General features: G+C 35.1%; 1 protein-coding gene across 3 annotated transcripts in view; it reads right to left on the reverse strand.

Annotated features, from left to right (window-relative positions):
- Positions 1–27,295, reverse strand: part of LOC118187131 (putative 3',5'-cyclic phosphodiesterase pde-5) — a 104,776-nt gene that overhangs the window by 58,739 nt on the left and 18,742 nt on the right. For 2 of the 3 annotated variants that reach the window (XM_035357326.2, XM_085816310.1), the window contains 5 exons: positions 20,307–20,471; positions 17,253–17,290; positions 4,691–4,858; positions 3,161–3,198; positions 2,984–3,062 (listed from right to left, as the gene is read on the reverse strand). In XM_035357326.2, coding sequence (XP_035213217.1) covers positions 2,984–3,062; positions 3,161–3,198; positions 4,691–4,858; positions 17,253–17,290; positions 20,307–20,471 — 488 coding nt within the window. The remainder of the gene's footprint in view (positions 1–2,983; positions 3,063–3,160; positions 3,199–4,690; positions 4,859–17,252; positions 17,291–20,306; positions 20,472–27,295) is intronic. The other variant, XM_035357327.2, reaches the window with a different exon arrangement.

Raw genomic sequence — 27,295 nt, forward strand, 5'->3', positions numbered from 1 at the left:
AAGGTAATTAAGCAGACTATTTAACGGTATACGGCTTTTATATTGTTGTAAATATTTTTACATATTCGATCTTATTTATATACTGCTATTTGTTATTGTCTTTGTGTGTGTGTATTTGTTGTATGTTTTATATAGCTTTTAATTTATGGATAATAATTGGATTTTTATTGTTTAATTTTTTAAAAATATTTTGTAATATTTGCACCTCTTGGTAAAAACATGTTGGTATTGTGTAAATAGCTCAAACATAACTCGAAATATAATCTGATAAATTCTAATAGGAAATGAAGAAATGGAGGACATTTAGGAAGGTTGTAGTAAATGCATTCCGATTTTTCTACGAATGTTCCAGTAATTTGCTTCTCTCTGCCCTATCAAATAAAGGAAATAAACCCGCGCTGGGAGTTAAAAATTAATTCAGTGTTAAAGTTTTGTTAAATTCTAATACTCAGTTATGACAATTTGAATATTGTTCTATCACTTCGAATTTAGTCACGAGATCGTTCCCTCCAGAGCAACCCTCTGGAGTTCCCAGTTTTGCAGAGGGTTCCTGGGAATCCTCTGAAGATTTTGAGAACAGCGTAGGGATTTAAGTAATTAACTGGAATTTCAGTCCGTCGGTATGATAGATCAGTCTTATGTCAGATGTTTGATCTCGCCTGAGGTAGTCTGCCTGTTGAACGGCAGCCGAGTCTGGTCATAAACGTAGCAAATCGTAAGGATGGAACATCTGGAAAGCAGTAGCCGTTGATTATTCATGCTGGAGTATATGATGACGAGAAAAGTCCTGTCCAAATGGGTAAGCTAAAGATTTTATGCCTAGCCTTGATAAAAAGAAGTGAACTGTGTTGCGTCGTAGGATTATCCTTGAAATGTGCATTTTAGTTTCGTCAAGTAGACTGTTACCTTTATATTTTTGGTTTTAATGATCAAGAAGAATCTCATTAAAGTTTTACTGTTAAATGCTATTAAGTCTTGGTTTGGATGCATGCATCCCTTCCATCTCGATAACTCGGGAAAGGAAGTTATTGGCACTTTGTAATTAGATTCTTGCCACATTAATCCAAACATCTTAAAGCAACCTAAAGCAAAGTGCCATACTATGAATGAGTGTTGCATTTTATGCTAACATTTGAATTTCGAAGTTGTGAATTTGGGACCTACACTTTTAGGGCTGAATCTACTATACACATTCCCGTAAACAAAATAACTAGAATAACATCTTTTAATTTTGCTCGAATTATCCTTAGGTGTGTTCTTTATTTGTAATAATTATCTTCAGGTGCGGTAACAAATATTTTCCCCATCCAACCTGTGCCTTCAGGAGGTCCTTATGCGCCGTTAAGATGAAGCAATACTTTACCAAGAACAAATTTCTCATGATTTACATTAAAATCAACCTTAGTTAAAATACGGGAAGAAAGAAGGAAACCTAGAACTATTTGAGTAAACGCTTTCATCAGAAAAATAGTTAAACAAATAATAATAATAACACAGCAAGTTTCAAAAGCAACCGTAGTGAAAACGAAATTTACCGAAGTTAAAAGAAACCAAAAAATAATTTTTATCGTACGTTTCTTCTGCTCTTTATCGTACACAAATTCTCATTCCTCTATTCCTATAAGCAAGAAAAAAGTAACTGTAAATGAGACAAGGTTTTAAATATAGAGAGAAATCAAAAATATTTACAAAAATAACGCGATAAAATAACATATTATCGCGGTTTTTTGACAGTTAGTTATGTTATGCTTGAAAACGTGTCAGAGTGTACCACAGTTACTACAAATAATTGTGAGCTGTAAAAACTTAATATGAATTCTCCTATATGAATAATTCTGGGTCATATGCTAAATAGACTACTCTATAAAAAGGTCTAAAATACAATTATTCGCTTCAGTAGTGACTAATAATCAGAAGCTTGTAGAGACATTAGGTAATTTTTGAAAGCCGGAGAGATGAAAAATATGCAACCGCCTTCGCCGGTAATCGAACCACGAACTTCTGAAATACCGAATCAGTGTGCTGACCACTACACCACGAAGGCACTCTAGGAAGGCGAGAGAAATACCTTATATACTCCCCGTTTTAAAGGGCGACTAGGGTTCTTAGGGGACCCAGTCTCTAAATCCTGGGTGTGGAGATTCATCATCCACAACCCTTTTAGTTCGGGCGCCACTGTAGTGACATTAGGTATTTTTGGAAGCAGGCAAGCTGAAAAATAGCAAACGCCTTCGCCGGGAATTGAACCACGGACCTCTGGAATACTGGCCCAGCGTGCAGAACCACTACACCCCGTTAGGGCGATACTTTGCTCGTTCTTAGAATCGATTTGATATGGCCGTTCAGAAATAAATCAACAAGAAGTCACTTTTCGGAACTAATCTCCAAAATTCGTGGAGCAAATGTGTACCTCGTCCTTCACCACAAAGAGAGAAGGCCGAATCTTCCACTAAGTATATTGATTTTTGCTCTTCCCTTTGCTAAACATTTACATGTGTAACCTAACAACACTCACAACTAATAGTCAAACAGCATGGCAGTTTTACCCATAAGAATATAGCACGTAAGATATTGGAGCATGTATACTATCATAATACTTCAGGCATGTATATTAGTGTAGAAGTAAATTTCATACATATATAACTAGTATACATCAATAATAGATGCTAAATGATAAATTTATTTTAATTTTGACTGGAAATATGAAGGTTATAAGGTATTTTCTCTCACCTTCCAGTATACCTTCGTGGTTTAACGGTTAGCAAACTTGGCACGAGAGGTCCGTGGTTCGAGTCCCGGCGAGGGCATTACACATTTTCACGTCTCCAGCATCAAAATAACCTAATGACTCTACAAGGTGTTCAAACAAGTGTTTTAAGGAATGTTAAGGAAGACAAAGTACTTCTTTTACTTTAAAAGTAGTAACCTTTTACAAACCTACCCATTTCTTGAAATATGCATATAACTAATTACTATATTCTACCTTATCTGCCGATTTCCATCGAATGCTTTCTTTCGTCTTCATTACGTAAGTTGCAAGGGAGCTTTCAGGTTGCAATCCGCTACATTGAAAAATATTAAAAAAATGTGTTAGATTTCATTATTAAAATAAATAATTTAATATGATAATTCTAATAGCTTAAAGAAATACAAATCTTACTTTTTACTTTCTTGATCATTTCCAAAATAACAGAGTTCCTGTAAAAAATAAGAATCTCATGTGCAGAGAGAAATTACGAATGCATACATGAAGTAGGAAAAAATTTACTTTGTAATCAGGGTCCATTAAATAAGCATGTAATTTAAACAATGCTGAAATTTTTAAATCTATTCAGTCTTACAAGTCTGACTTTAAAGAGAATTACAGCCATTTAGATATATATACCTCTAAGCCCCACCTGTGACGACTCTTTCATGTCTATACTTTTCTAAACCCATGCGAAGTTAGATCGGGCAAGTTTTTCACTTTACTTAGTTCAATATGTAAATTTTGTATGATGTCCAGGATGTCTTATTTTGTATTTGGTTAGGAAACTAAATATGTAGGGATACGTGTAGCTGTTTTGCACTTTCTTCAGTATCACTTAGAAGGCTGAGTTATGACCGAAAGTTAAGTTTGATGCAAAACTACACATCATTATTGTTCTTTTTTTAATATAACCGATCCAAACATTCTTGAACCATTCTAACTAAACATTTTCTTCTTAATTTTCAAAATAGAAAGCTGAGTATTCTATCGTTATGCATTCTATCTTGTACAAATCTTGTACGAATAAAACACTAAATTTAAAATTGTAGATAAATGACAAATTTGGAACGGAGAAACATGCAAAAGAGTTATTCCTTCCCCACCCTTCTCAGAGTTGAACACAGAACTCTTATATAACTGTTTTGATATCCTCACCGTTCCACCACAAGAACAAATGGGCTGAATGTCTTAGTTCGTCACAAAAAAAGCGATATATATTGTAATTTTATTTGGACTCGGCCTGCAATGAATAGCCGTTTTTTACGTAATATGATAAATGTTTGCTTAAAATGGCATATGGAATATATAAACATGAAAATGGGTCAAATAGAAAAAATAAGGAGTGAGCCGCTGGTACTTAGCTGTAGCTCTTTCGGATTAGGTTTTACTGCAAACAACAAGATCTACATTGAAACAACAATCTTCTTTTTATTTTAAAAACAAGGAATTTTAATCATTCAGCAAGAATTCATGGCGATCTTTATGTTGATAAAAGATAGTTCTAGTCAGCATTCTTTTAATAGCATATCTGCACTGCAATATGAGCCAACAATGCTTACTGATTAGGATGCAAACTGATTAGGAAGCTTGTGGAGCATCTACTCATAGCGGACACCAGCAGCAAAATTTAAGATTGCATTGTTAAGGGAATTATAATTGTCATCCGTCAAGATTGAATAGTTTTTAACTATTTCAATCTTGACTTCATGTATGCATTCGTAATAGTTTTTAACTATTCCAACAATCAACTAAGATGCTGGCTGTCTATCTAAAATGAGTTTCGACATAATTTAATTTATTAAGGGTTCTATACATGAGACAAAGGTAGTACACTTTTAATTAGAAGGAAAGGCTATCAAATATTGCTTATCACTTTGTTATTCAGTACGGAAATGTTCATACAGCTTAACACAGTGCGAAAACAAGGAACTCAAAACATACTTTTACCTCTGTTTCCGGATTGTAGATATAGAGCCTCCAACCAGTGGCATTGACTGCTGAAGCGATTGTCCTAGCCAGCTCAGATAAAACATGCCCCTTGTTTGGGTATGTGAATAACGTGGAAGTGAGTTCTTGAAGCATTTCTCTCTTGTCTGCATGCACACAAAACTGCAAAATTTAAATTAGCTTTAAGTTTCCGGCAAAAGGTGCCAATACTTTTAGGAATATAAAATTATATGCAGACTTAATGAGTTACATTTGAAGAGAACCAATTTTCAGGACGACTTGTCTTTCGATTTCGAAAGCCTTTTACATAACTAAACAAGTCTCGAACTTGGTGAAACTTAAGGATGAAGTTCAAGTAAAATTTTCCCTATTACTTGAAGACAGAATAAGCACGAGATATCAGTTTATAATTTTCATTTAAAAGTATATTTATGTTTATACTTTAAAGAAGTATACGTTTACACAAATTAGACTCGAAATAATAAATGTGATATATTGTAAGATCTGTGTTCTGTTATTCCACATAAACTGAATTAGATTCTACAATGATCCTGGCGAATTCTCGCACAAGCGTGAATAAATTACCAGCACAGAAGAAGGGCGAAAAATAACCCTTTATTTAATTCAAACTATGATTAACAGAAAGACACGATCTTCGTGCTTTACAATGGCACCGTCAACTTGCAGCGAAACTGAAACCTAGAATATAATTCAAGTCAAAATCTAAAATAAAATAATGCTGGATTAACCCGTTAAGTTACCCGTAACAGGTTGATTCACAAAAACCTAACAGGTGGGATGATAATCCGAAATGGCCAAGAGGCTTACTAGCGTAACAGCGAGGTAGCAAAGAAACGTGCGCTGGCTAGCGAAAACACGCTCTGAATAAACTCAAAGATTCACCTGTTTAAATACTCACTTTCCTTAACTTTAAATTTACATCTGGCGAGAAAATATGATGGGAAGTTGAGGAGTTCAGGAAAGGATTCAACTTAAAATAAATTTGTTATGCAAAATAAGGGAAACCTTACAATATAAAATGTAACCTTTTCCTTAGAATTTATTTGAAGGAAAAAGCATAGAATAATATACATTATGAAGGAAAAAGCATAATAATTCCTGGAAGTATCCTCCATTTCCTTCTTCCTGGATATAGCCATCCTTTTCATATAACTATTTATTACTTTTTAATTTACAATTGTATATATTTTACAGTATGTTAAGTGAACTTTAGATCTATCAACCTTATGACGTTATTTTTAACAAAAATAATTGTTTAAAATTACCTCAGAAAGATATGGTGGATAACAATAAGAAAGAATTTACATTTAGAAAAATGATAAGAGCAGAATATGAATTCATTCACGCACAAAAGCCATCCTTGCAAAACAAAGAAGAATATTAATTGTGATCAAATTTTGGATGAGTAGATTTCAGCAAGAGGTAGAGGTGTATGCGTAGCTACTCATATTCTGTAGCGTATTTGAATGAAAACAGCAAAGCATACAACAGTTCAAGGGGGAGCAATTGTTTTGTGGAAAACTTTCTAATTCAAACTTGCGTTGGAAAAACGCAAGTTTCCATTAGAAACTTTCCTTGCGTTCAAAACACTCATGTACCCAATACAATTTTTGGGACTGAAACCCAGGCCGAAGTACCAATGTCCAACTGTTTTATACAGTGGGATGCTGGTGACTGCTTTATTTTATGCAATTGCTTTACTTTATGCAATGACTTGTTTTCCCTAGATTTTCAGATAGATTTAGTTATGACGTTTCTAATAAATTCCGTTTAGAACTACACTGAATATGTATTAAATAATTTACCAAAGAATTAAATGCAGTGAAGTTCATTAAACTTAGATTTCATAAAATGTAGAGACCACTGCGCAAATATTATACAAATATAAAAAGCTATTGTGACTGATAAGATTTTTAATGTGCTGAATTCTTCAGCAAATTCTGGCAAAAAGCAGCGTAGGAAGCATTATTTTAAGAAACAGCAAAGTGAAATACTTTAAAATCTTATTTAGGACTAAATTTTACTATTTTCTATTTCATATAAAACGTTTAGTAAGTTATGGATTTAAATTTAAAGACGAATAATTATGTATCGTTATTAAATATTCGTATTTTTTCAAAAATTATCTTATTTATTCTGACTCGTCAAAATATCTAATGACAAAATAACCCCGACAAAACAGCCGGTGACAAAATAGCCTGCGACAAAATAGATCATGGAAAATTAGCTTGATAATAATAACATATTTCTAGTTTAATTTCTAAGCATGTTTTATGCAAATATCGACTTTTCATAATATTTGAGAAAACTGGCTTACGTCTTTAGTATCTAAAAATAAAAATATTTCCTATATTTTATATGCTTTTTAAAATAAAAATAAGGCATGTAAGGCCAGAAAAAACAACATAACAGTGTTTATTGGTACTCGTATTTCAAGATTATTGCAATACTTAGATACTGTTACGAAATAGCAGAAAAATATTGTCGCCAGTCTGTCTCCGACAGAAAAGAATGTATACAAGTAACGCACGCGCATTAGGTAAGTGGCGCTAAATCGTCTGTGAAAAACTGTTTCTTTTTTATTTGTGTAAGTTCTTTTACACATCGTTTTAGTTTTATCATAATATTTGAATAGAATATGTGACAACGATTAGATAATTCTTCAGATGATATAATTTTCCTGCATTGAGTTATAATGTGATTGAGATATAACGCTGTTAAGTGAACCTAACGCTGTGGCAAATAAATATCGTGGATTTTAAGGAGGGCATTTATTCTTTTCTGGTTTATGTGCTATCGACGAGAAGTAGATTAGAATCATCTCAATTCAGATATTTAGGTATTTTTTAAACAAAACATATAAATCTTCTGAAAATTACGTAACAATTATAGTTTCGAATATAGAAAATGCGATACCAAATCTTGTATGTAGCAGTAACCTGCGTATGGAAATTATAACTACAAAACCTTACTTGTCAAACTGTTGTGGAACATTTTTAATAAGTCAGCCTATGTGAATATGTGTGCAACATCCAAATTCGAACACTTTTATTTTTTATAATGCAATTGCGTGCGCGATGTAATTACTGATTTCTACATATGCCTTGGAGCTCTTTTATATTGTTACAAAATGTCCAGGCGCGGTAAGATAGCTCCTCCGCAAAGCAGTTTTAGCGTTGCCATAAAATGGGAAGGGAAGGCCGGGTTGCCACATTTGGCGAGAAAATTGGCGATATGCTATGGACGGATGGAGAATCTTCTGGAACGAATTTTTACCAGTTAGCCCAGAATGTTCTCCAATACAAGCCAAAACTATATAAACCCTTGCTAGTACGCGCAAGCAGAGTCGGGAGCTGTACTCTGATGCTTTGCAGTGAAACTCTCTCCAATGTTATAGCTTGATAACCTGGAGGCTGTGTCGCTGATTGTGTCAGCGTGTTTATAGTAGATCTTCGACGACTGTAAAAGTGTTTTGCAGCTGTCTTGATTAATATTGGTAAATAAAGTGTGTTCCGATACTTGTCCTTATTCACTCCAAATCCACACGAACCCCGTAAGAACGTGAAAGAAGATAATAACGTAGCAACTGGTGTCAGAAGTAGGATTTGCAAGTGAATGCCAGTGACCCGCTTGCCATGGCGGAGGAAACGAAGACTTGGATTGACTTCTGTGGTGATGGCGATAAGGAGCGCGCCTTGCGCCCTCCGATAAGTGTGGCAACCCTAGAGGAGAAATTTCTTACGAGTAGCGAGCAGAGCGAAACAGGCAGGCTGTCGGGGAGTATGCGCGATGTTCCTAAATAAACCTTAATTTTTATTGTGCACTATGTCTTGTTAATATTATATTAATGCAGTAAGAACATAATCTGTGATATGGAATTCGAGGATTGGTGGTAAAAACATAACCGGAAATCTCCATAATGGTAACCTGGACTGTGTTAAATCGTATGAACAGTTCTCAAGCACTTTCGGTTTTGACTACAAGCCATCACTCAAGATCTCCAAACCAGAAGTAATGGATTACATCGGTTTTCGTCCTCCGGATCACAGATGAGTAGTAATTATAGATCATTTTATAATTCTGTTTTCTACTTATCATTTAATTTAATTTTCTTTAGTTAAATTTTTGCTTTTATTTTGGCTTAAAAACCTTGCACAATGTCTGATGTTTATGCCGTCCAAATTCCGGTTTATAACCGATCAGACCCATCTTTATGGTTTATTATGTGTGAAAGTACCTTTGCTCTTGCCACCCCCAAACCTATCACAGAATCCATTACTAAATATAATTATGTAGTTTCTCATCTTCCTCCAGATATCGCATCACTAGTACGGGATTTACTTATGAAACCAGACCCTATTGATCCATATGCAAAGCTTAAAACTAAGTTAATAAATCGTTCAGGAGAATCTTCTCAGCAAGAAATTCGCCAATTATTATCTGGAGAAGAATTAGGTTCTCGAAAACCTTCCGATTTGCTTAGAAATATGAAACGTCGAGCAGAATCTTTAAATGTTCCTGATAACTTAATGTTAGAATTATTCCTTCAACGTTTGCCTTCGACTGTTCAGTCTATTTTGGCAGCGGTTTCCAATTTAACTGTAGATAAAGCTGCAGAAATTGCCGACAGAATTTTAGAAGTAAATCCAACCCCAGGGACTTGTGCCGTTTCTCGCACAGTCGATCAGTCTCTTGAGGATAAATTATTTAAACAAATAGAAAAATTAAACAAACGTATTGATCGCATTTCTCTTTCTCGTGGTCGCTCGCCAAATCGCGGAGATCGCAATAAGGAAAGAAGCAATTCCAAAAGGAGAGATTATTCTGTTTGCTGGTATCATAGACGTTTTGGGAAAAAGTGTAGAGATGACAAATGTACAAAACCTTGTTCATGGCAGGGAAACGAAACCAGCAAAGAATAGAGGCGACTTATTCTTTGCCTCAAGTTTCACGTCGCCTGTTCGTTCGTGACCGTAGAACAAACCTTTCATTCTTGGTCGATACCGGCTCTGACGTGTCCTTACTTCCAGCAAATAATTCTCAAAAACGGAATTCGTCCCAACAAACACTTTTCGCTGCTAATTCTTCTACTATTCATGTTTATGGTCAAAAAACACTTTCTTTGGATTTCAAATTAAGACGACAGTTTACATGGACTTTTCTTATAGCAAATGTTAGTACACCCATTCTTGGAGCAGATTTTCTCCATTTCTTTGAATTAGTGCCTGATCTCAGAAACAAATGTCTCAAAGATTTAAAAACGCATTTTAAAACCGTCGGTTGCGTGAAAAATGCAAGCATTTATTCAGTAAAAACTGTATTTAGTGATACACCATATCACAAAATTTTAAAAGAATTTCCTTCAGTTACTAGATTACCAGATCCTAACCAACCTGTTAAACATAACACCGTTCATTATATCATAACTAAAGGTCCACCTGTGGTTGCAAAACCTCGTCGGTTAGCTCCAGATCGCTTAAAAATAGCAAAACAAGAATTTCAAACTATGATGCAATTGGGGCATTTGAGACCTTCGAGCAGCAATTATGCATCCCCACTTCACATGGTTCCAAAAAAGGGAAGTCTGGAATGGAGACCTGTAGGAGATTATCGAGCATTGAACGCTCAAACAATAAAAGACAAATACCCTATTCCATGTTTAGCCGATTTTACTGCTGCATTGCACGGTACTAAAATTTTTAGTCATGTCGACCTGATTAAGGCATACCATCAAATACCAATTAACCCAGCCGACATCCACAAAACCGCCATATGCACACCATTCGGTTTATTCGAAAGTATCCGTATGCAATTCGGCTTATGCAATGCATCTGCGACTTTTCAACGTTTTATAGATGAAGTCACGCGGGATTTAGAAGGCGTTTACGCTTTTGTCGATGACTTGCTCATAGCCTCTAAAGATTCTGAGGAACATTGCAGGCATTTGAAAGCTTTATTTTCCAAACTTCAGGAATATGGACTTTGCATAAATGTTTCAAAATGCACCTTTGGTCAAACATCTATTGATTTCTTAGGTTTTCACCTTAGTGAAAACGGAATTGAACATCTTCCTGACAAAGTCAAATGTATTTTAGATTTTCCTCAACCTACCACTCTCACTCAGCTTCGCCGATTTTTAGGCATGTTTAACTTTTATAGATGTTTCATACCTAAAGCAGCACATATTCTTTCTCCTTTAATAAAATTGTTAGAAGGCTATATTAATAAAAAGAAATCTCGTTCTCGTGTTCAGGATTCATCCCCACAATTAAATTGGAACGAGAATGCTGAACAAGCCTTTATTGCTGCCAAAAATGCCATTGCTCAGGCTACCCTTTTGAGACACCCTATTCCCGGAGCCCAGCTAAGCATCTGGGTAGATGCCTCAGACGTCGCAATCGGCGGCACACTTATGCAGTTGTCTCAACAAACATGGGAACCTATAGCATTTTTCTCTATGAAACTCAGTAAAAGTCAACAGAAATGGTCTGCGTACGATAGGGAATTATTTTCTATTTATTCTGCAATTAAGAAATTCCGACACATGTTAGAGGGCAGAAATTTTATAATTTATACGGATCAAAAACCGTTAATATACGCTTTTAAACAGAACCCTCATAAATGTTCACCTCGACAATTGCGCCATTTAGATTTTATTTCTCAGTACTCTACTGATATTAGGCATGTGCAAGGTTCAAAAAACGTCGTTGCTGACGCTCTTTCAAGAATCGAAATTGATTCCATAACAAAATCTCCATTTTTGGATTTTAAAAAATTTTCGGAAGCTCAACGGCATGATCCGGAGGTACAAGACCTTCTCAAAAACAACACATCATCTTTGAAACTGGAATTTAAACCGTGCCAATATTCTGATGGTAATATTCTGTGTGACATATCAACAGACATTCCTCATCCATTTGTTCCGAATTCCTTTCGTAGACTCATCTTTAATCATCTGCATAATCTGTCACATCCAGGAATTGCAGCTACTACGAAGCTTATTTGTTCTCGTTATGTATGGCCCGATATGAAACGTCATATCAAAAATTGGGTGAAATCCTGTGAATCTTGCCAAAAATCGAAAATTACTAGGCATACTAAAGCACCACTGGGCACATTCTCTCTTCCTGATGCACGTTTTTCAGAAATCCATATGGATATCGTCGGACCGTTACCTCCATCAGAAGGCAATGTGTACCTTTTAACTCTCATAGATAGATTTTCCAGATGGCCTGAAGCCATTCCCATCCCGGATATGAAAACGGAAACCATTTGCAGAGCCATCTTCAACTGTTGGATATCTCGTTTTGGCTGCCCATCGATCATAACAACAGACCAAGGTTCTCAAATGAGATCCGCACTTTTTGCAGAATTCACGCGCATTTTGGGTACGAACAGAATCACAACAACAGCCTGTCATCCAATGTCCAACGGCATTGTTGAACGATTTCATCGACATTTAAAATCTTCTCTCAAGGCTCACGAGACCAATAACTGGACTGAAACACTACCAGTTGTTATGCTTGGTATTCGGACAGCCGTAAAGGAAGATCTACAGTCATCTTGTGCTGAACTGGTGTACGGCACAACTCTCAAGCTGCCTAGTGATATGATAACGTCATCTAAGATATCTCCGTATGACACACAATTTATCACGAATCTTAGGCATAGAATGCAACAGTTGAATCCAATAGCAACATCTGCACATTGCCAAGAAAAATGTTACGTAAGTGCTACCTTAAAGTCGTGTACGCATGTATAGTTACGTGTCGATCGAGTAAAGCCACCTCTGTGCCAACCATATACAGGTCCGCATAAAGTCCTTTCTAGAACAGACAAAACTTTCACAATTGATGTTAACGGTCTGAAATCTACTGTGTCTATAGACCGTGTGAAACCAGCCTATTTGCTTTCGGACTCTAATTTGCGTGAACTGAAAACAAATAAAGACTTAAAGACAGTTCAGCAGAATAAATCTGCAAACGAACTCTCTAAGACACAAACTGTCACCAGATCGGGAAGACATGTTCACTTCCCTAAGAAACTTGCTTCTTACGTAACAATTTAAAACATTTCTTTTAAAATTCATATCTTAACATATTTCTTGTTATTTCATGTTTATTATATGTGTCAATACCTTGTTATATATTGAATTGCATTTTGATCTTTTCTAATTTTATATTCTAATTTTGTAATCATGTAAAAAATACCCGACAGTACGGATCCTCTAAGATAATTTCATAACCTATGTCGTTCCTTTGAATAGTCATTAAAGGAACTGGGGGGAAACTCTGTGGTGATGGCGATAAGGAGCGCGCCTTGCGCCCTCCGATAAGTGTGGCAACCCTAGAGGAGAAATTTCTTACGAGTAGCGAGCAGAGCGAAACAGGCAGGCTGTCGGGGAGTATGCGCGATGTTCCTAAATAAACCTTAATTTTTATTGTGCACTATGTCTTGTTAATATTATATTAATGCAGTAAGAACATAATCTGTGATATGGAATTCGAGGATTGGTGGTAAAAACATAACAGGAAATCACTATACTTCTTAGCCGAGATCAGAGCCGGGCGAGAAGAGATGAAAGCTGAACTGAAAGATTTAAAAGCCGGATATGTCGAGATAAAAGCCGGATATGATGAGATAAAAATCTGGATATAAAGAGATGACGGTTGAGATGAAAACCGGACCGGAAGAAATGAAGACCGGACGAGAAGAGATGAAAGTCGGCCGAGAAAAGCTCCGAGAGCAACTCCCACAGATGAAAGTGGAGCTTGCAGAAGAAACTGGAGCCATAAAAGAAGATGCGGAAAATGACGGAAGTGGCATCTGAAGAATCAAAGGATGAAGAAATGAAGGAAGTAGCTAATGAACTGTCCGAGGAAAATCAAGAAATTAAGGATGAAACATCTAACGGCATTAAAGGAAAAGAACGAAAACATGAAGAAATAAAAGACGCGAAAGAAGATTTTGATTCTCACGTGCCCAAAGTAGAGATAGAAGAAAGCTAAAATGCGACTGTCAAGTTCGTAGAAATTGATAGTGATGTTATGAAAACACAGTCAGCAAGTTTTCAACCATCTGAAAGTGCATGTGATGCAGAGATGGGAGAAGCTGATGTACAGCTTAAGCAGTGTGTTCTAGTATTGCAAGAAAATTCACCCACTTCGCAAATTGGGTGTGTGCCTTATAGTGCAGGTTTTGCAGACAAGGACTTGATTCTAAACCTGGATATTTCTGCTTGCAAAGGACCGGATTCTATTAATGACCCTGGTGCAAACATCGGAACTGGCTTTCAGGAAATAGAGGTAAATCAGCATGTACCATCTGCTAAAAATACCAAAGTGAACTGTAAACATGCTGCGAATGAACTACAGAGCGGTGAACAAACAGTCTCAGATCTTCCTGTGGATGACAAGTCTGAAAGGACTGAATCTTTAGACTGTGATATGCAAAACAGAAATACATCTGAGAGCTGCAGTAGAAAAGTATTTGACTCCGGTATAACTTAATGAAAAGACTGAGACTGAAATTCATTCAGAACCTTTAATTTGTATTATTTGAAATTGTTATGTGTTTAATTTGCGTATATAACTTGTACATAGTGTAAATATTTGTTTCTTTAGTTATGTTATTTTTTTTACCTTTTGTTTGTATCGAATTATGCTTCTGAACAAGGATTATACTGCCCGGGACGTGCAGTCCTTGGGAGGGGGCAGTGTTAGGAAATGTCCATGCGCGGTAAGATAGCTTCCCTGCAAAGCAGGTTTAGAGTTGCCATAAAATGGCAAGGGCAGGCAGGGTTGCAACATTTGGCGACAAAATTGGCGATATGTCATAGACGAATGGAGAACCTTCTGGAAGGAATTCTTACCGGTTTAGACCAGAATGTGTTTGAACACAAGCCAAAAACTATATAAACCTTGCTGGTACGCGGAGAGTCAGTGCGAGTTAGTTAGTGTGTCTCGAGTTAGTTAGTCCGTGCGGAACGTACTCGAGTTGACAGCCGATCAGCGAGTGCCGAGCGCATCGAAAGAGTCTCTTAGTGTGTCACGGTTAGTGCATCATCGAGAGAGTGTGTTAAGCTCCGGGAACGACTGAACCGAAGAGTCGGGAGCTGTGCTCTGTGCGTCGTCGAGTGCATCGCGAGTTATAGCATGGAAAGTCTCGAGAGTACTTGGAGTTCCGAGAACGACCAAGGAGAGTCGGGAGCTGTACTCTAGTGCTTTGCCGTGAAGCTGTCTCCGACATTATAGCCTGATAACCCGGAGTCTGTGTCGCTGATTGTATCAGCGTGTTTACAGTAGATCTTCGACTACTGTAAAAGTGTTTTGGAGCTGTCCTGATAAATATTGGTAAATAAAGTGTGTTTCGATATTCCATCAAGTGCTGTCGTCGTTATTCACTCCAAATCTACGAACCCCGTACGAACGTGAAGGAAGAAAAATAGCGCAACAATATTGTCTGCATATATTTAGATACTAAAAGATTTTAAAACTTTTCGCGGGATCCCGTTCAGAAGCCTTTTATTTAGGCCATTTTGTCATCGGCTGTTTTGTTACAGGCTATATTGTCATGGGCTACTTTGTCCTGCACTATTTATCGGGGCTATTGTGTGGGTGTATCCTTATTTATTTTCTTTAATATTATTAGTGATTTTACACATATCGTTTTATAACTTATGGAGATTTATTTAGTTTGACTAAAAATTCATTTTTTTTTTTCCATTTGTTTTTTGACTAAAATCATCTTTCCTTTCGGTCTCGTTTTCACGCACGCTTTCCTGCCACAATGCTAATGAGATAGCGCGCGTGTATTAAAATTAAGGGAGAAAGAAGTGCTAAACAAAGGTTTTGCAAGGTGATTTTAGTTCATGCTGACCTAAAGATCACGACAATAGAAGAGGAGCTCTCAAGGCTCACCAAAAACTGTTTAAACTCCATATTCACGTCCAACTTTGTCGAAAATCTCTGAAATAGTGAATTACAAACACATAGTTTTGCCAGGAATTTAAAAGACCCTGCACTGTGTTTCACGACCAAGCTTGAATCTTAAATTTCTAAGCTGCTTTTCTATTTTTCGCAGCGCTTTTGTAGCGCAAATATATTTCGCTTTCGACTCCGAAGCTCAAGTCCCTCTAATTTTTATCTTCTCTTTTGTATTACAAAATTCCTTATCTTTGCATGCGTTTTTTGTAAATAATGTATATAGCTATTTATCCAAGACTTTTTATTTTACCCAAGACTTATTTTTCTTTTCAAACTGTATTTCTGAATTTTCTGCTATGAATTGAAATTATCGTCGTAGGATTTCCCATTTTTGATTTTTTGCCTTTAGACGGCTTTTTCGCTTCACCCCTTCTATTCCAAGTGCTTTTGGTATTACTTTCACAACAATCTGGTTATAGCCGAAAGGCTGATGCCAGACTAACAATTACGATAATGGTAATGGTGGTGATTTTAGAGCGTGTTATGGCTGCTTGAAAGCCACGTTGTTATATTGAATTACTAGCGATTTGATTATGTGGCGTTAAGTGCTTCTAGCCATAAGTTTTGTTTCCGCCAGCTTCTCCAAGTCAAAGCCTTCCCCAAGCATAGACATTAAAATTTAATTTAAGGCAAAAAATATCATGTTTTGTCTGTAAAATCTCTTTGGAATACAGCAAAAAGAACGCACACGAAAATGGCGAAGTTCCTTGACTGAAGGATTGTGATGAGTGTGATCGCTAGAGTTTGGCACATTCTGAAAATCTAGCGACTTCTACTAAGGGTGTTGCGTTAATACGTAAGTACCGAAAATAATTCAGAAATGAATATCATGCCTCATTTGAAATTCTAATGTAATCAGATCACAGATACTTCGTTAAAAGAATCAATTTCATTTCAAACTAATTAAAAGTTAACTTGAATAAGCTACTTATTTTCTTTTTCGTGAAAGACTAAAATGAGAATTCTTTAAATCACAATAACCAGATAATAATAAGCAAATAAAATATCACTATTACTACGGAGTTCATGATCTACGTTTAAAAACAAAGACAACATTCAAAAAGCTGAAACTATCAAAATATTTTCATTCTAAAATTAAGGCAGGTAGGTAATTGATCGTCATAAAAGACTTATATCAGTAATAGTTTAAACATTTGCGTGAAATAAGAAGATCACATAAAAACGTTTTTGTCCGACAGATCTTTTGTGTTAAAACGGATGTAATACAGCAGTTCAGTTACCAAAATTTGAGTAAATACAAGTAAGTTATCTTTTAGAAAGAAAAGAGAGCAAAGATATTTGTTTTGCAGAGCCCTGGCACGGAAGTCTCGTGTCAGTGGTTCCTCTCACGATATCTTTTACTCGAAAGTCTATTTCTTATTATCAGCCTTCAATAATAACATACATTTTTGTTCTAAAATTTTAGTCCCAGGACTATAATAAAACATAACAGATTGAGAATTTTTTAAAAAGAATTCAGATGCACGAAGATAATCAAAACAGCGTTTTAGTAAAGCAAAGTTTTAGTAAAATTAGAAATAAATACTTACTTTCCATCTCGCAAGACTTGGCATTTTCTCATTATTTTCTGTTATAAAATTAGAGAAAATTAATTATTTCAACAAAATATTTAAATTTAGGATTTAGAAACATAAGAAGATGGTATAATGCCCATATAAATGCATTTGTTAGTGGAAGATAAGGCATAATTTTATCTAACTTATAGTTTGATAACAGAAATTGTTTATCCATTTAATATTAAAATTTAAAAAGAAATGTAATGAAGTAATGAAATGTTTATAAACTGATAAAAAAGAATGACATAATGACTTAAAGCCGCACTTTAGTTCAAATAATTTGCACTATATTTGTTTAAAAATTGCAACCTATTCATGTAAAAAAGCTTATAAATATTTGTAAAACATGAACAAAATTTGGAAATACCTAATCAGTATAATACCAAAAATCAGTAAAGAAAACATGAAAAATAATGTAGATAGGAGGCGAAACATTATGTATTAAAGATAAAGAGGAAAATTTTCGGGTGAGGGGGAAAATAGATAAATTCGCTTGACTAAGTACTATAGTCGGCCTCCTAATTAAGAACAAAAATTAATCAAAAGAAAAATGACAACAAATAATTTAAAAAATTTTAAAATGATATCCGGGGAAATCCAGCGCCAATTCACTTTCATGAAAACTTATGTATTTCCTGGAATAACTACTTATCGACATCGATTTTCTAATACATGTGAAGATTCCTTGATTTAAAAAAAATTTGGAAAATCTGTCTTTTTATTTTATGAATAAATAGTATAATACTTTAAAACCTAGATTTACCAATGTAATTCATGCATGAAGGTCGTTCTGCATCCAAAATATTCGTAAACTGAAAATATTTTCCTACAGGAATAACTGCAAAATGTAGTAATACTTCCTGGATCACAAATGATCCTTATTTAAAATTTACAGCAACACATACTGCGCAAGTTCATAACCCAGAACCAATTGAAATCCTTAAATTTAAGATAAAAAGATGAACACAATATTAAATATATAAATTAGACGAAAATTTAGTTTAATTTTACAGTACCTCTACGAAGAAGAGTTCATGGCATAGCTGGAAAGTGATGAGGTAGAGAAAGGAAAGAGTTATTTGACGAGAAGTCCCTTTCCATAAAAACATCAGCTAATTGTGCCGCGAAACTTCTTCTTTTATTTTTTCTTTGTGTCTTACTGTCACTCTGAGACTCACTGGGTGTAAAATCTACTTAAAATGTATCCATTGTGGTTGAGGCTCCCCTGTATTTTATACCTTTTCTTTTCCCATTTGCATTTTATTTAACATAATCACTGAAAGCAGGTAAACTTTCGCAACATTTTAACATATATAACTTCTACAGAAGAGATAAAGATGATGACAGAAGGTGAACAATGAAATTCTTTATTCTACCGTACAATCAAACGGGACGTGTTAACTTGCATGGCAAAATTTGTAATGCCTGTCTTCGCATCGTCTTATTTTAGAAAGCGTTTCTTTATCTGTGCGTTATTGTTTATTTAGAGAATTTCAAGGTATATATATATAAGATATGTTGTAATGATATATAATTTGATAGAAGCATGAAGAGCTATTTAAAATGACAGAAAATACATCTTATTCTTTAACAGAGTTAGAAAAATTGTTTGTATTTAAATAACAGCATACACTTTCTAATCTAAATTTACATGCATTAAGAATTTGTAAGAATTGTACAAAATTCTAGAAGAGTTGAAGAAGTTTTAAAACTTATATAAAGAAGTAGAGCTTTACAATAAAAATATTCTGAAAGAAAGAATCCTATAAAGAAGTGTTTAGAGCCTTACAATAAAAATATTCTGAAAAAAAGAATTCAAGCATTTCTTCAGAAGATGGATCCACTTTTTGCAATATTTAGAAAAAATGACCATCACGATCACTGGGGTGACATGAATGCATTAAACTTCATGAATTCAAGTATTAAGAATTTGTAAGAATTGTACAAAATTCTAAAAGAGTTGAAGAAGTTTTAAAACTTATATATAAAGAAGTAGAGCTTTACAATAAAAATATTCTGAAAGAAAGAATCCAAGAATTTCTTCAGAAGATGGATCCACTTTTCGCAATATTTAGAAAAATGACCATCACGATCACTGGGGTCACATGAATGTATTGAATTTCATAAATTCAAGTGTTAACCATAAGAATCTGAACTGCATGAATTCAAGATCTGCTCATTGTTCACTTTTATTCGTTAGGTAATTTCTAATTCTCCTGAAACCCAAGGCTTCCACACTTGAAAATAGCTGTACGGACTATGCGGACTAAGGTGTCACTCTTATTGAAAATTCAGACCCCCCTCCCCCCAAAAAAGAAAAGGATAATCATCAATCGCTAATGCCAAGTTTCTGTTAAACTGATTTAAAAGCTACTGTAAGTGAGTGTTGTACATTATAAATTCTGCTTACTCATTTAGCTTATTGTCTCCAGCTGTTAGTTTGAGTTGGCTACCAAGCAAATATTCTTTACCGAAAGATCTCTCTGTCATCCTCATCCTTCCATCTGACTCACTGAGTCATGAGCATCACTTTGCTAGCCTGAGTATTTTGGATCTAATAGTAAATTTTATGGCTGGATATTTAGCCTTCAAACTGATACCCCGAAAGCGCGTTTTTAGGAAACATTACTTATTCCTTGCCGTACTCTGTTATCTAATAGCTCTGTTACCTAATAGCTGTTATCTAATAGCTATATATTAGCTAAAACTATCCATTGGGTAGATAAACTCATCGAGGCTGGAGATGGCTATATTGAAACATTCTGAGCGATTAAGCTATCAGAGAAAAAATAAAACCAGGTATCTAAGTTATTTCTGGGAAACTATTAGCAGTTGGAAATTAGCAGTTGACCTTTGCATGCATTTGAGAACTCATGGATAAAAGGGCAATTACTATGACTGAATGATATTACGATTTTTATAATGTACAATTTATTTAATAGTAAGTTACGTATATTTTAAAACTAAAATGTTTATTAAAGTAGAAGCCAAGTAACTGCATTAGAAGATGCATTATTAGAAACTCACCGCTCATTTGCGCAGCCCTCTTCCTCTGCCGCTGAGTTTTACGTATTATCCATCGTTCAAGTAATTCCAAGCTGACGTTATCCAGCACGTATTTTTCGAGGAAATCCTCATGTTTCTTTAAGTACTCGGCTACTTTTTGAGGCCAACCAAACGTCTGAGATCTCTCTGTTGATAACAGAAATTAAAATTAAATTTTTTAGCCATAATAATTAAGGTTTCGTTTTTTTAGAAGAATATAGTTCTTTTAGAAAAAGGGCGGATTCGTGGATATTTCTTTAAATGGTCACTATAGATGAGAGGGAGACAATCTATGGATAATATACTGAAAATCTGTTGCAATTAGCCAGTAGAATCCAAGCGAATAATAATATAAAGCGAATTAAATGGCTGTAAATAACTCTAAGAGAACGCAGATATTAGGCAAATCTTCCTTAAGTCACGAGAAATACCATAACTTAATGACGTCATTCACGGAGTAAACTCTACGATGCAATTAAGTTTTCCATGCTAACTTTCCATAAACCGCAGTCTTCCTGAAATTATTCAGAGCAGATTATTAACTGATTGATGGCCTGGACATGGGCACTTAGATTATTTGCTAGATTCCCTTTGTTGGTATCTTCTAGAACTAAATTTACGCCTGAGCTGGCTTGAATTTGTAAAGCTCTGAACTGCAGTTCTTAAAAGGAAGGCAACTGACAGCCGTTGAAAGATATGCTGCAAAGTTTCCATTCGCCCCGTGTTGTACATTTGTAGTGCATGGGGAGATTTTATGTATTCAGAATAAAAAAATGTCCTTTACAAAAATTTTTACATCCCATCTCAAAGAACCAAGAATATACTCCAACGCGAATTTAGTTCTCGAAAACTTTGTTGTTGTTGTTGTGAGTTATCTCACTTGTCTGATAGTAACATCAGAACAACCCACGAAAATCAATGTGGCAAGGAGTGCGAGATTGCGCCTGTTGTTGGCAAGCACCATACAGATGATAATATGAGTTTCCTCAGTTCCGTCCCTAATTTCGATGAAGAGCATCCCCGGGGAGACGGGTCAGGGTCTTCCACCCTTCTTCCCTACCACTAACCCTCGAAAGGACTTCCTGTTCGCCGCATATTTGGAGTGCCCCCTTACCACATGGACACTATACATTTACAAACATCCATGCCTTATCCGGGATTTGAACTCGAGCCCTTCGCCACGGCAGTCAGCGCCGCTAACACTATTCCTATTAAGCGGCTTGAAAACTTTAGAATAATAAAAGGACAATAAAGGACATATATACAAAATTTTAAAACGTATAATACTGTAAAAAAGGGAAAATTGGAGACCAGAATCACGTCTTCATAAAATAAAAAATAAAAATAGAATGGCAAAATTGTCCTAAAAAATTTTATTTTTTATAGCCCGTTTTAGAACGCTATTCATTACTTTTAAATGTAATTAATAAAGGTTTAAAACAGGCTAAAAATGCATGTATACACATATATATATTTCCCTTTTTTTACAACTAACTTTTTTTTTACAACTTACAATGTTTGTTGCTGATGCGTAAAAAGGAAAGCAGCAACAAGAGTCGGAGGGTGTAAAATTGAAATTGAGTTTCAATATTCTTAAAAAGTAGAAAATATACATATATGATCTGAGAGTGGAACATATTATTTTTTGTGAGAATGGATAAACTGAATATACCTATGTTTTCTTATAATTTGAAGACCTTAATATATTTTTTATTTTACAAAAATTCTTCTGTCCTCATGGATCTCAACCCTCTACAACAGCTTCACGATCAAGCGCTGATAAAAGGTGAATTTCAACTGAGATAATAACGTGTGATAAATCAGCTATAACTCACTATTGGTATTGACTGTTGAAAGAAAAGGAAGTAAAATATAAGTTGTCCGAAAAGACAGAGTTTTGAGTGTGTGAAAGAACATAAATTTCGTAATAGATTGTAGAGAATATTACTTATACAGACCATGTTACCACTAATTGAAGAAAGGTTACTGAATAAATATTGCTGGATAAATGCGGAGAACTTTGATTAGAGAAATTACAAGAACTTGTGCTAAATGAAATATAGGAACCTTGATAGGGAAATGGGACTATTCGCCGTGGCCGTTTCGCCGTCGGGGCGTTTCGTTGTCGGGACGTTTCACCGGCAAGACATATTTTTCTTTACACGGCTGTATCACATCTTGCCTTTTATTTTAAGTTGATTTAAACTAATAGCTCTGTTCAGCTGAATAATTTAATTTAATTTGATAACAGATTAAATTCGTGTACAGTTTTATACAAATACACAGTTACACATGACACATTAATTTTAAGAGAGAGTAAGGTGCTGACAAGATTCCAAAGTAATTCTGCTTTCCAGTCAGATTTCATAAAAATGTGAATTTCCTGCTTGTATGAGTGATTTCTCTGAACTAGGCGATTAAATTTCCAAGAAATTTTGACGAATCATGTAAATATTGTACCCGTATAATTTTAAATCGGTAATATAACTTCTGTTAGATAAGAAGTTTAGCCCCAGTTCTCTTTGATACTGACATAATTTTCCTACTATATGTAATTTCTTTATATCTCATATTTGTAAGTAACTGTATATAATAAAAGCAACCTTTATTAAGTATACAGAAGGTAAAAGGTAAACAGAATTATTAAACTAAGTAAATTTAATACTAGTATAATACCGCAAGATAAAATACAGTCATGTAAAGAAAAATATGTCTTGACGGCGAAACATTCTAGACTCCCATGATAGGATAGTTGCACTAAAAACCTAGCATGGTAACATAAATACAAGAAGTAAAATAATGTTTGTCTCGAAGCGGAGTTGAGGTTTGGTTTATTAGATTACGGCAAAGCACTCGAGTGCTACCTCCCTTAAGGAAGGGATGCCTTAGTGGAGGACTTTTTAAGAGAAACTGGCTCGTATACACGTTACACATGGGGAAAACCACGAAAACACACATGCAGCCAGCCCATTCGCGGGATTCGAACCTCGGACCGAACTACCAGTGTTCAGCGACGTTACCGCTCGGCCGCTGGTGTGCTGCGGAGTTGAGGAGGAAGTGAGTTGCATAAGGTCTCACGTAAAAGTCTTCTCCAGTTATCCAGTTACACAGTCCAAACTATCTGCAAAGTTGAGCAACTTGCTTGAACGGACTGATCGCTGGCTGTCAGAGCTATATTTAATTGGTGCCGCCAGATCTTTTGGAAAAATCAGGAAAAAGTGCTCCTGAAGCTTCTTTGAAAATGCATTTTACTGAAACTTCCAGAAAATCAAAGTTGACGAGCAATATCCAAGTACAGCCAACGTGAAGACAAATGTTTCGCTATCAGCTGTCAGGAAATTTCCGTATATATCCTGGGATCTAGTTGAGCTACTTTTACAGTTTCAACATTGCTGAATTCAGAAACACAATCATAACAATTTTACATTAGAAACGAGCACTTATATACAAATTAAATACTATACACTATTATAACTATGCAATCAAATAGATTCAAATATTTACTGAAATTTCAACATCATGAAGATATAATTAATATATTTTCTATTTGTTCTTATTCTTATGTATGCAACATAAATGTTCATTATGTTATATAATACATTTTTCATTACCTTTTATATTCTTGTAAAAGCAACATAAATAATGGTTTTTATATTTTGCAATAATGATGCATGTTCCTCTATGCTATATTAGAAAATAAGAATTTCCTTATATTATTCAACAGAAAAGAAGTTTAGAAAAAACATATATTTTTTCAATCGAGAGTAAAATTCCCGCAAAGGATTATCAGCAAAGACAGCCGCAGTACTTATTTCTTTAAATATTAATCCAATCCATGTATTTCAAATTACAAAGTCTCCCACTAAGTAAATAATTTTCTGAAAACCAGCATGTGGCTTCAGGGGTTTCTGTAGATATAAATTTAAAATTTTGCATCGTCTCCGTAGATCAAAAGTTCAGTTACTAAAATGCTTATTATGCCTTTCCAAATTAGAATTCTTACTAACTTAGATTATTTTTCGATTTCGAGCGTTAAATGATTTTGAATAGGTTTCTATAGATTCAAAGGAAAACTTAAGCAAAAGGTGATTAATGGGTCTGTATTTACTGTTCATTAATGGGTCCGTATTTGGTAAAAGAGCACTTGTTATTAACTTTATAACTAGGGCCATGAAACTATTAATTATTAATATCTCGGTGTAATTGTGTGTAAATTTACGGATTTTTATGTTTTACATATAAAAATACGAACAACATCTTAGTGAGTTTTTTACTTTACGAAGATCATATAAAACGTTAAGTTTTGTATTTATAAAATCCTTTTACTCCTAAATCCTGAAACTACTTCCATAAAATTATGTACATTATTTAGAGAAATTTTGCTACTAGAAATACACTGAAGTGCCACTGAATTAGGAATAGACATGGCTATGCAAATTTTTATAGCGCTGCGCCGCATCTGTGCTCACGTGAGGAAGTTGTGGTAAATGCACATATAGCTAGTACTATAGTTGTTGTTAATCAGTCTTTTCAATTGCCAGTATATGTAAAACTTCTGATTTAGGCAGCTTCGATCGCGGACAGATAGTAAGCACTCGACGCATGGACCATTCACTTTCCAAAATCTTCATCGGGCTAAAATTTTCAAGGTCGACAGAGTCAAGCGCCTACCGTGAATACAGTGATGGTGGGAAAAAGAGCTAGCGATCGGGCAAATTGCAAAGGACAATTAACCTAGAATAAGTGTGCTGTGAGACAACTCCCCCGTATTGTACATAGTCAATGAAGCCAAACATTATCTTAAATTACCACCTCGCTTAATCCGGGCGACAGTCATATAGTATAGTCAGTAAAACGGATCGTGCAATGCTCGCTTCACCATATGCTTCGGAAGCCGTAGGTCCACGAGAGTACCTTTGCTGAATACATTCCATCGAGCTGCACTTCTTGCCTGGGCAAGAGAATACAGAGAATAGACTCTAGTGGACTTGAAATGAGTAGCAAGGAGTGATGAGTCTCGATTCCGACTAATTATTACCGATGGGAGGCTGAGAATATGGCATCAGACTCATGAAACCATGAAACCTGTATGGCAGATTGGAACTGTAGAAAGCCATGGTAGTTTAATCAAGGTCTAGGATATTTTCTCTTGGCAGTGTCTGGGATCTTTGGTACTTGTACAAACCTCCCTCAATATGATTTGGTACATAGAGTTGCTGGGCGATCATCTCCATTTATGTTGTCCTGTCATTCACACGGAAATAGAGTATCCCAGTAAGAAAACTGCACCTCTCACAGGTCCCGGTTGGCTACTGCCTGGTTGGAAGAGCGTTCTTATGACTTCTTTGTCATAAACTGGCTACTTAAAAGCTCTGACTTAAATCCTACTGAGCATTTTACGGTCGTTTTGGAGAAAGGTTTAAAACCTTATCACACAATAGTAGCGACTCTTCCTAAATTACAGATAGCTCTATCCGATGTTTAGCAAGCCATACCAGTACAATGCTTCCAGAAACTTATAGAATCTATGCCTCCTCGTTTGGCAGCCATTATAAAGGCCATATGAGGCCCAACTCGTTATTAACTAGCTATCCCTAATTCAGTGGCACTTCAGTGTATGTATATGGAATCAATTAAATACAATGATGTGAGCAAGATAAAAACTTGCATGAACTGTTGCTTCATAGGATTTATTTGCTTCCATAAAAACATTTTGTTGTTGTTGTAAGCCAGATTTTAAGGAGTTTAACTTTTCTTCCCTCAGTTTACCGTCTCATAGTTCAAATTTTTTCATGATTCGTTTTGTAATATTAGTGTAAGTTTTATTCCTTTGAAAATGCTATTACCTTATTACAAATAAAATATACAATTTTGTTGCGCACATCATCACCATAAAAGCACGTAATTTCCATTTTTGTTGAAAAATACGTTCTTCTGTCATTTTTCTTTTACCCTTTGTTACAGAGAAAATTGCGGTTTAATCTCTTAATTAAAATCACAGTTATAATTTTGAATTACAAGCTTAATTCAACCAGACGAATTTTCCCATTAAAGCAACACTCAAACGTTTGCACAATTTCAAATTTTTGGTTTTGATGTGACGTCGAGAAAAACAACTAACACATAGTACACGTAGTACGTTAATTTCTCTTGATCTATTTAGCGATATGAATTGCATATCTGTACATCCAGCTTACCAACTAGCGACTGACTCAAGGGAAGTAAAAATACTAACTCACTGGGGGGGGGGGCAGATTCACCAGAATATAAATTTCTACCAACTGTTGGCTGACGAATAAATTTATTGATTGTTTGCTAGTGCTTTCCCGTTTTCTTAATAAATAGTGTATTGCAATTCACCACCCAATGAATTTATGTAAAATCGAAATATATAAGCACTGTATAAAAACAAATACATACCTGAAAAGTATTGGCGGGCCGCATAAAATTTGCTTCGTAGGACGCATAAAATTGTTTCATGGGCCGTCTTGAGACTACCGATCTACTTAATTGTATTACTTCTCTAAAATGCTTGAAGTGAACTGCTTTCTCTAGTGGCATTTCTAATTCTAGATCCTTGTTTTGATCCATCAATTGCAACACTGAAGTTGTGTTCAGGAGCAAGAAAACAATCCATTCTAAGTTTTCGACATCTGAGTTTGCAGTACTGTTGCTAATCAAGAATAAAATAATTTCCTTTGGGGCAGAAATTTCTTCATGCCACTATTATAGTTCTTCTGAAACCATTTCGACATCATCCATACCTTACAATTAACATTATAAGACCCACGAATAATTTTCTCATTGATTAAGCATATTAGCTTTGGATAAGCATAAATTGTAAACGCATATAACCCTCAATGCCTTTCATATTAGCATACAGAATAACTTGGTTCGCACATTTGCAAATAAACGTCATTGCATCTTTGGTCTTTAAATTTTAACGTTTGATATATCGTTCTCTCGTAGAA

Source organism: Stegodyphus dumicola, chromosome 1, assembly GCF_044657685.1.
Source record: "Stegodyphus dumicola isolate Sdum_Otavi_A_Nest chromosome 1, ASM4465768v1".
In the NCBI taxonomy this organism is placed as follows: Eukaryota; Metazoa; Arthropoda; class Arachnida; order Araneae; family Eresidae; genus Stegodyphus; species Stegodyphus dumicola.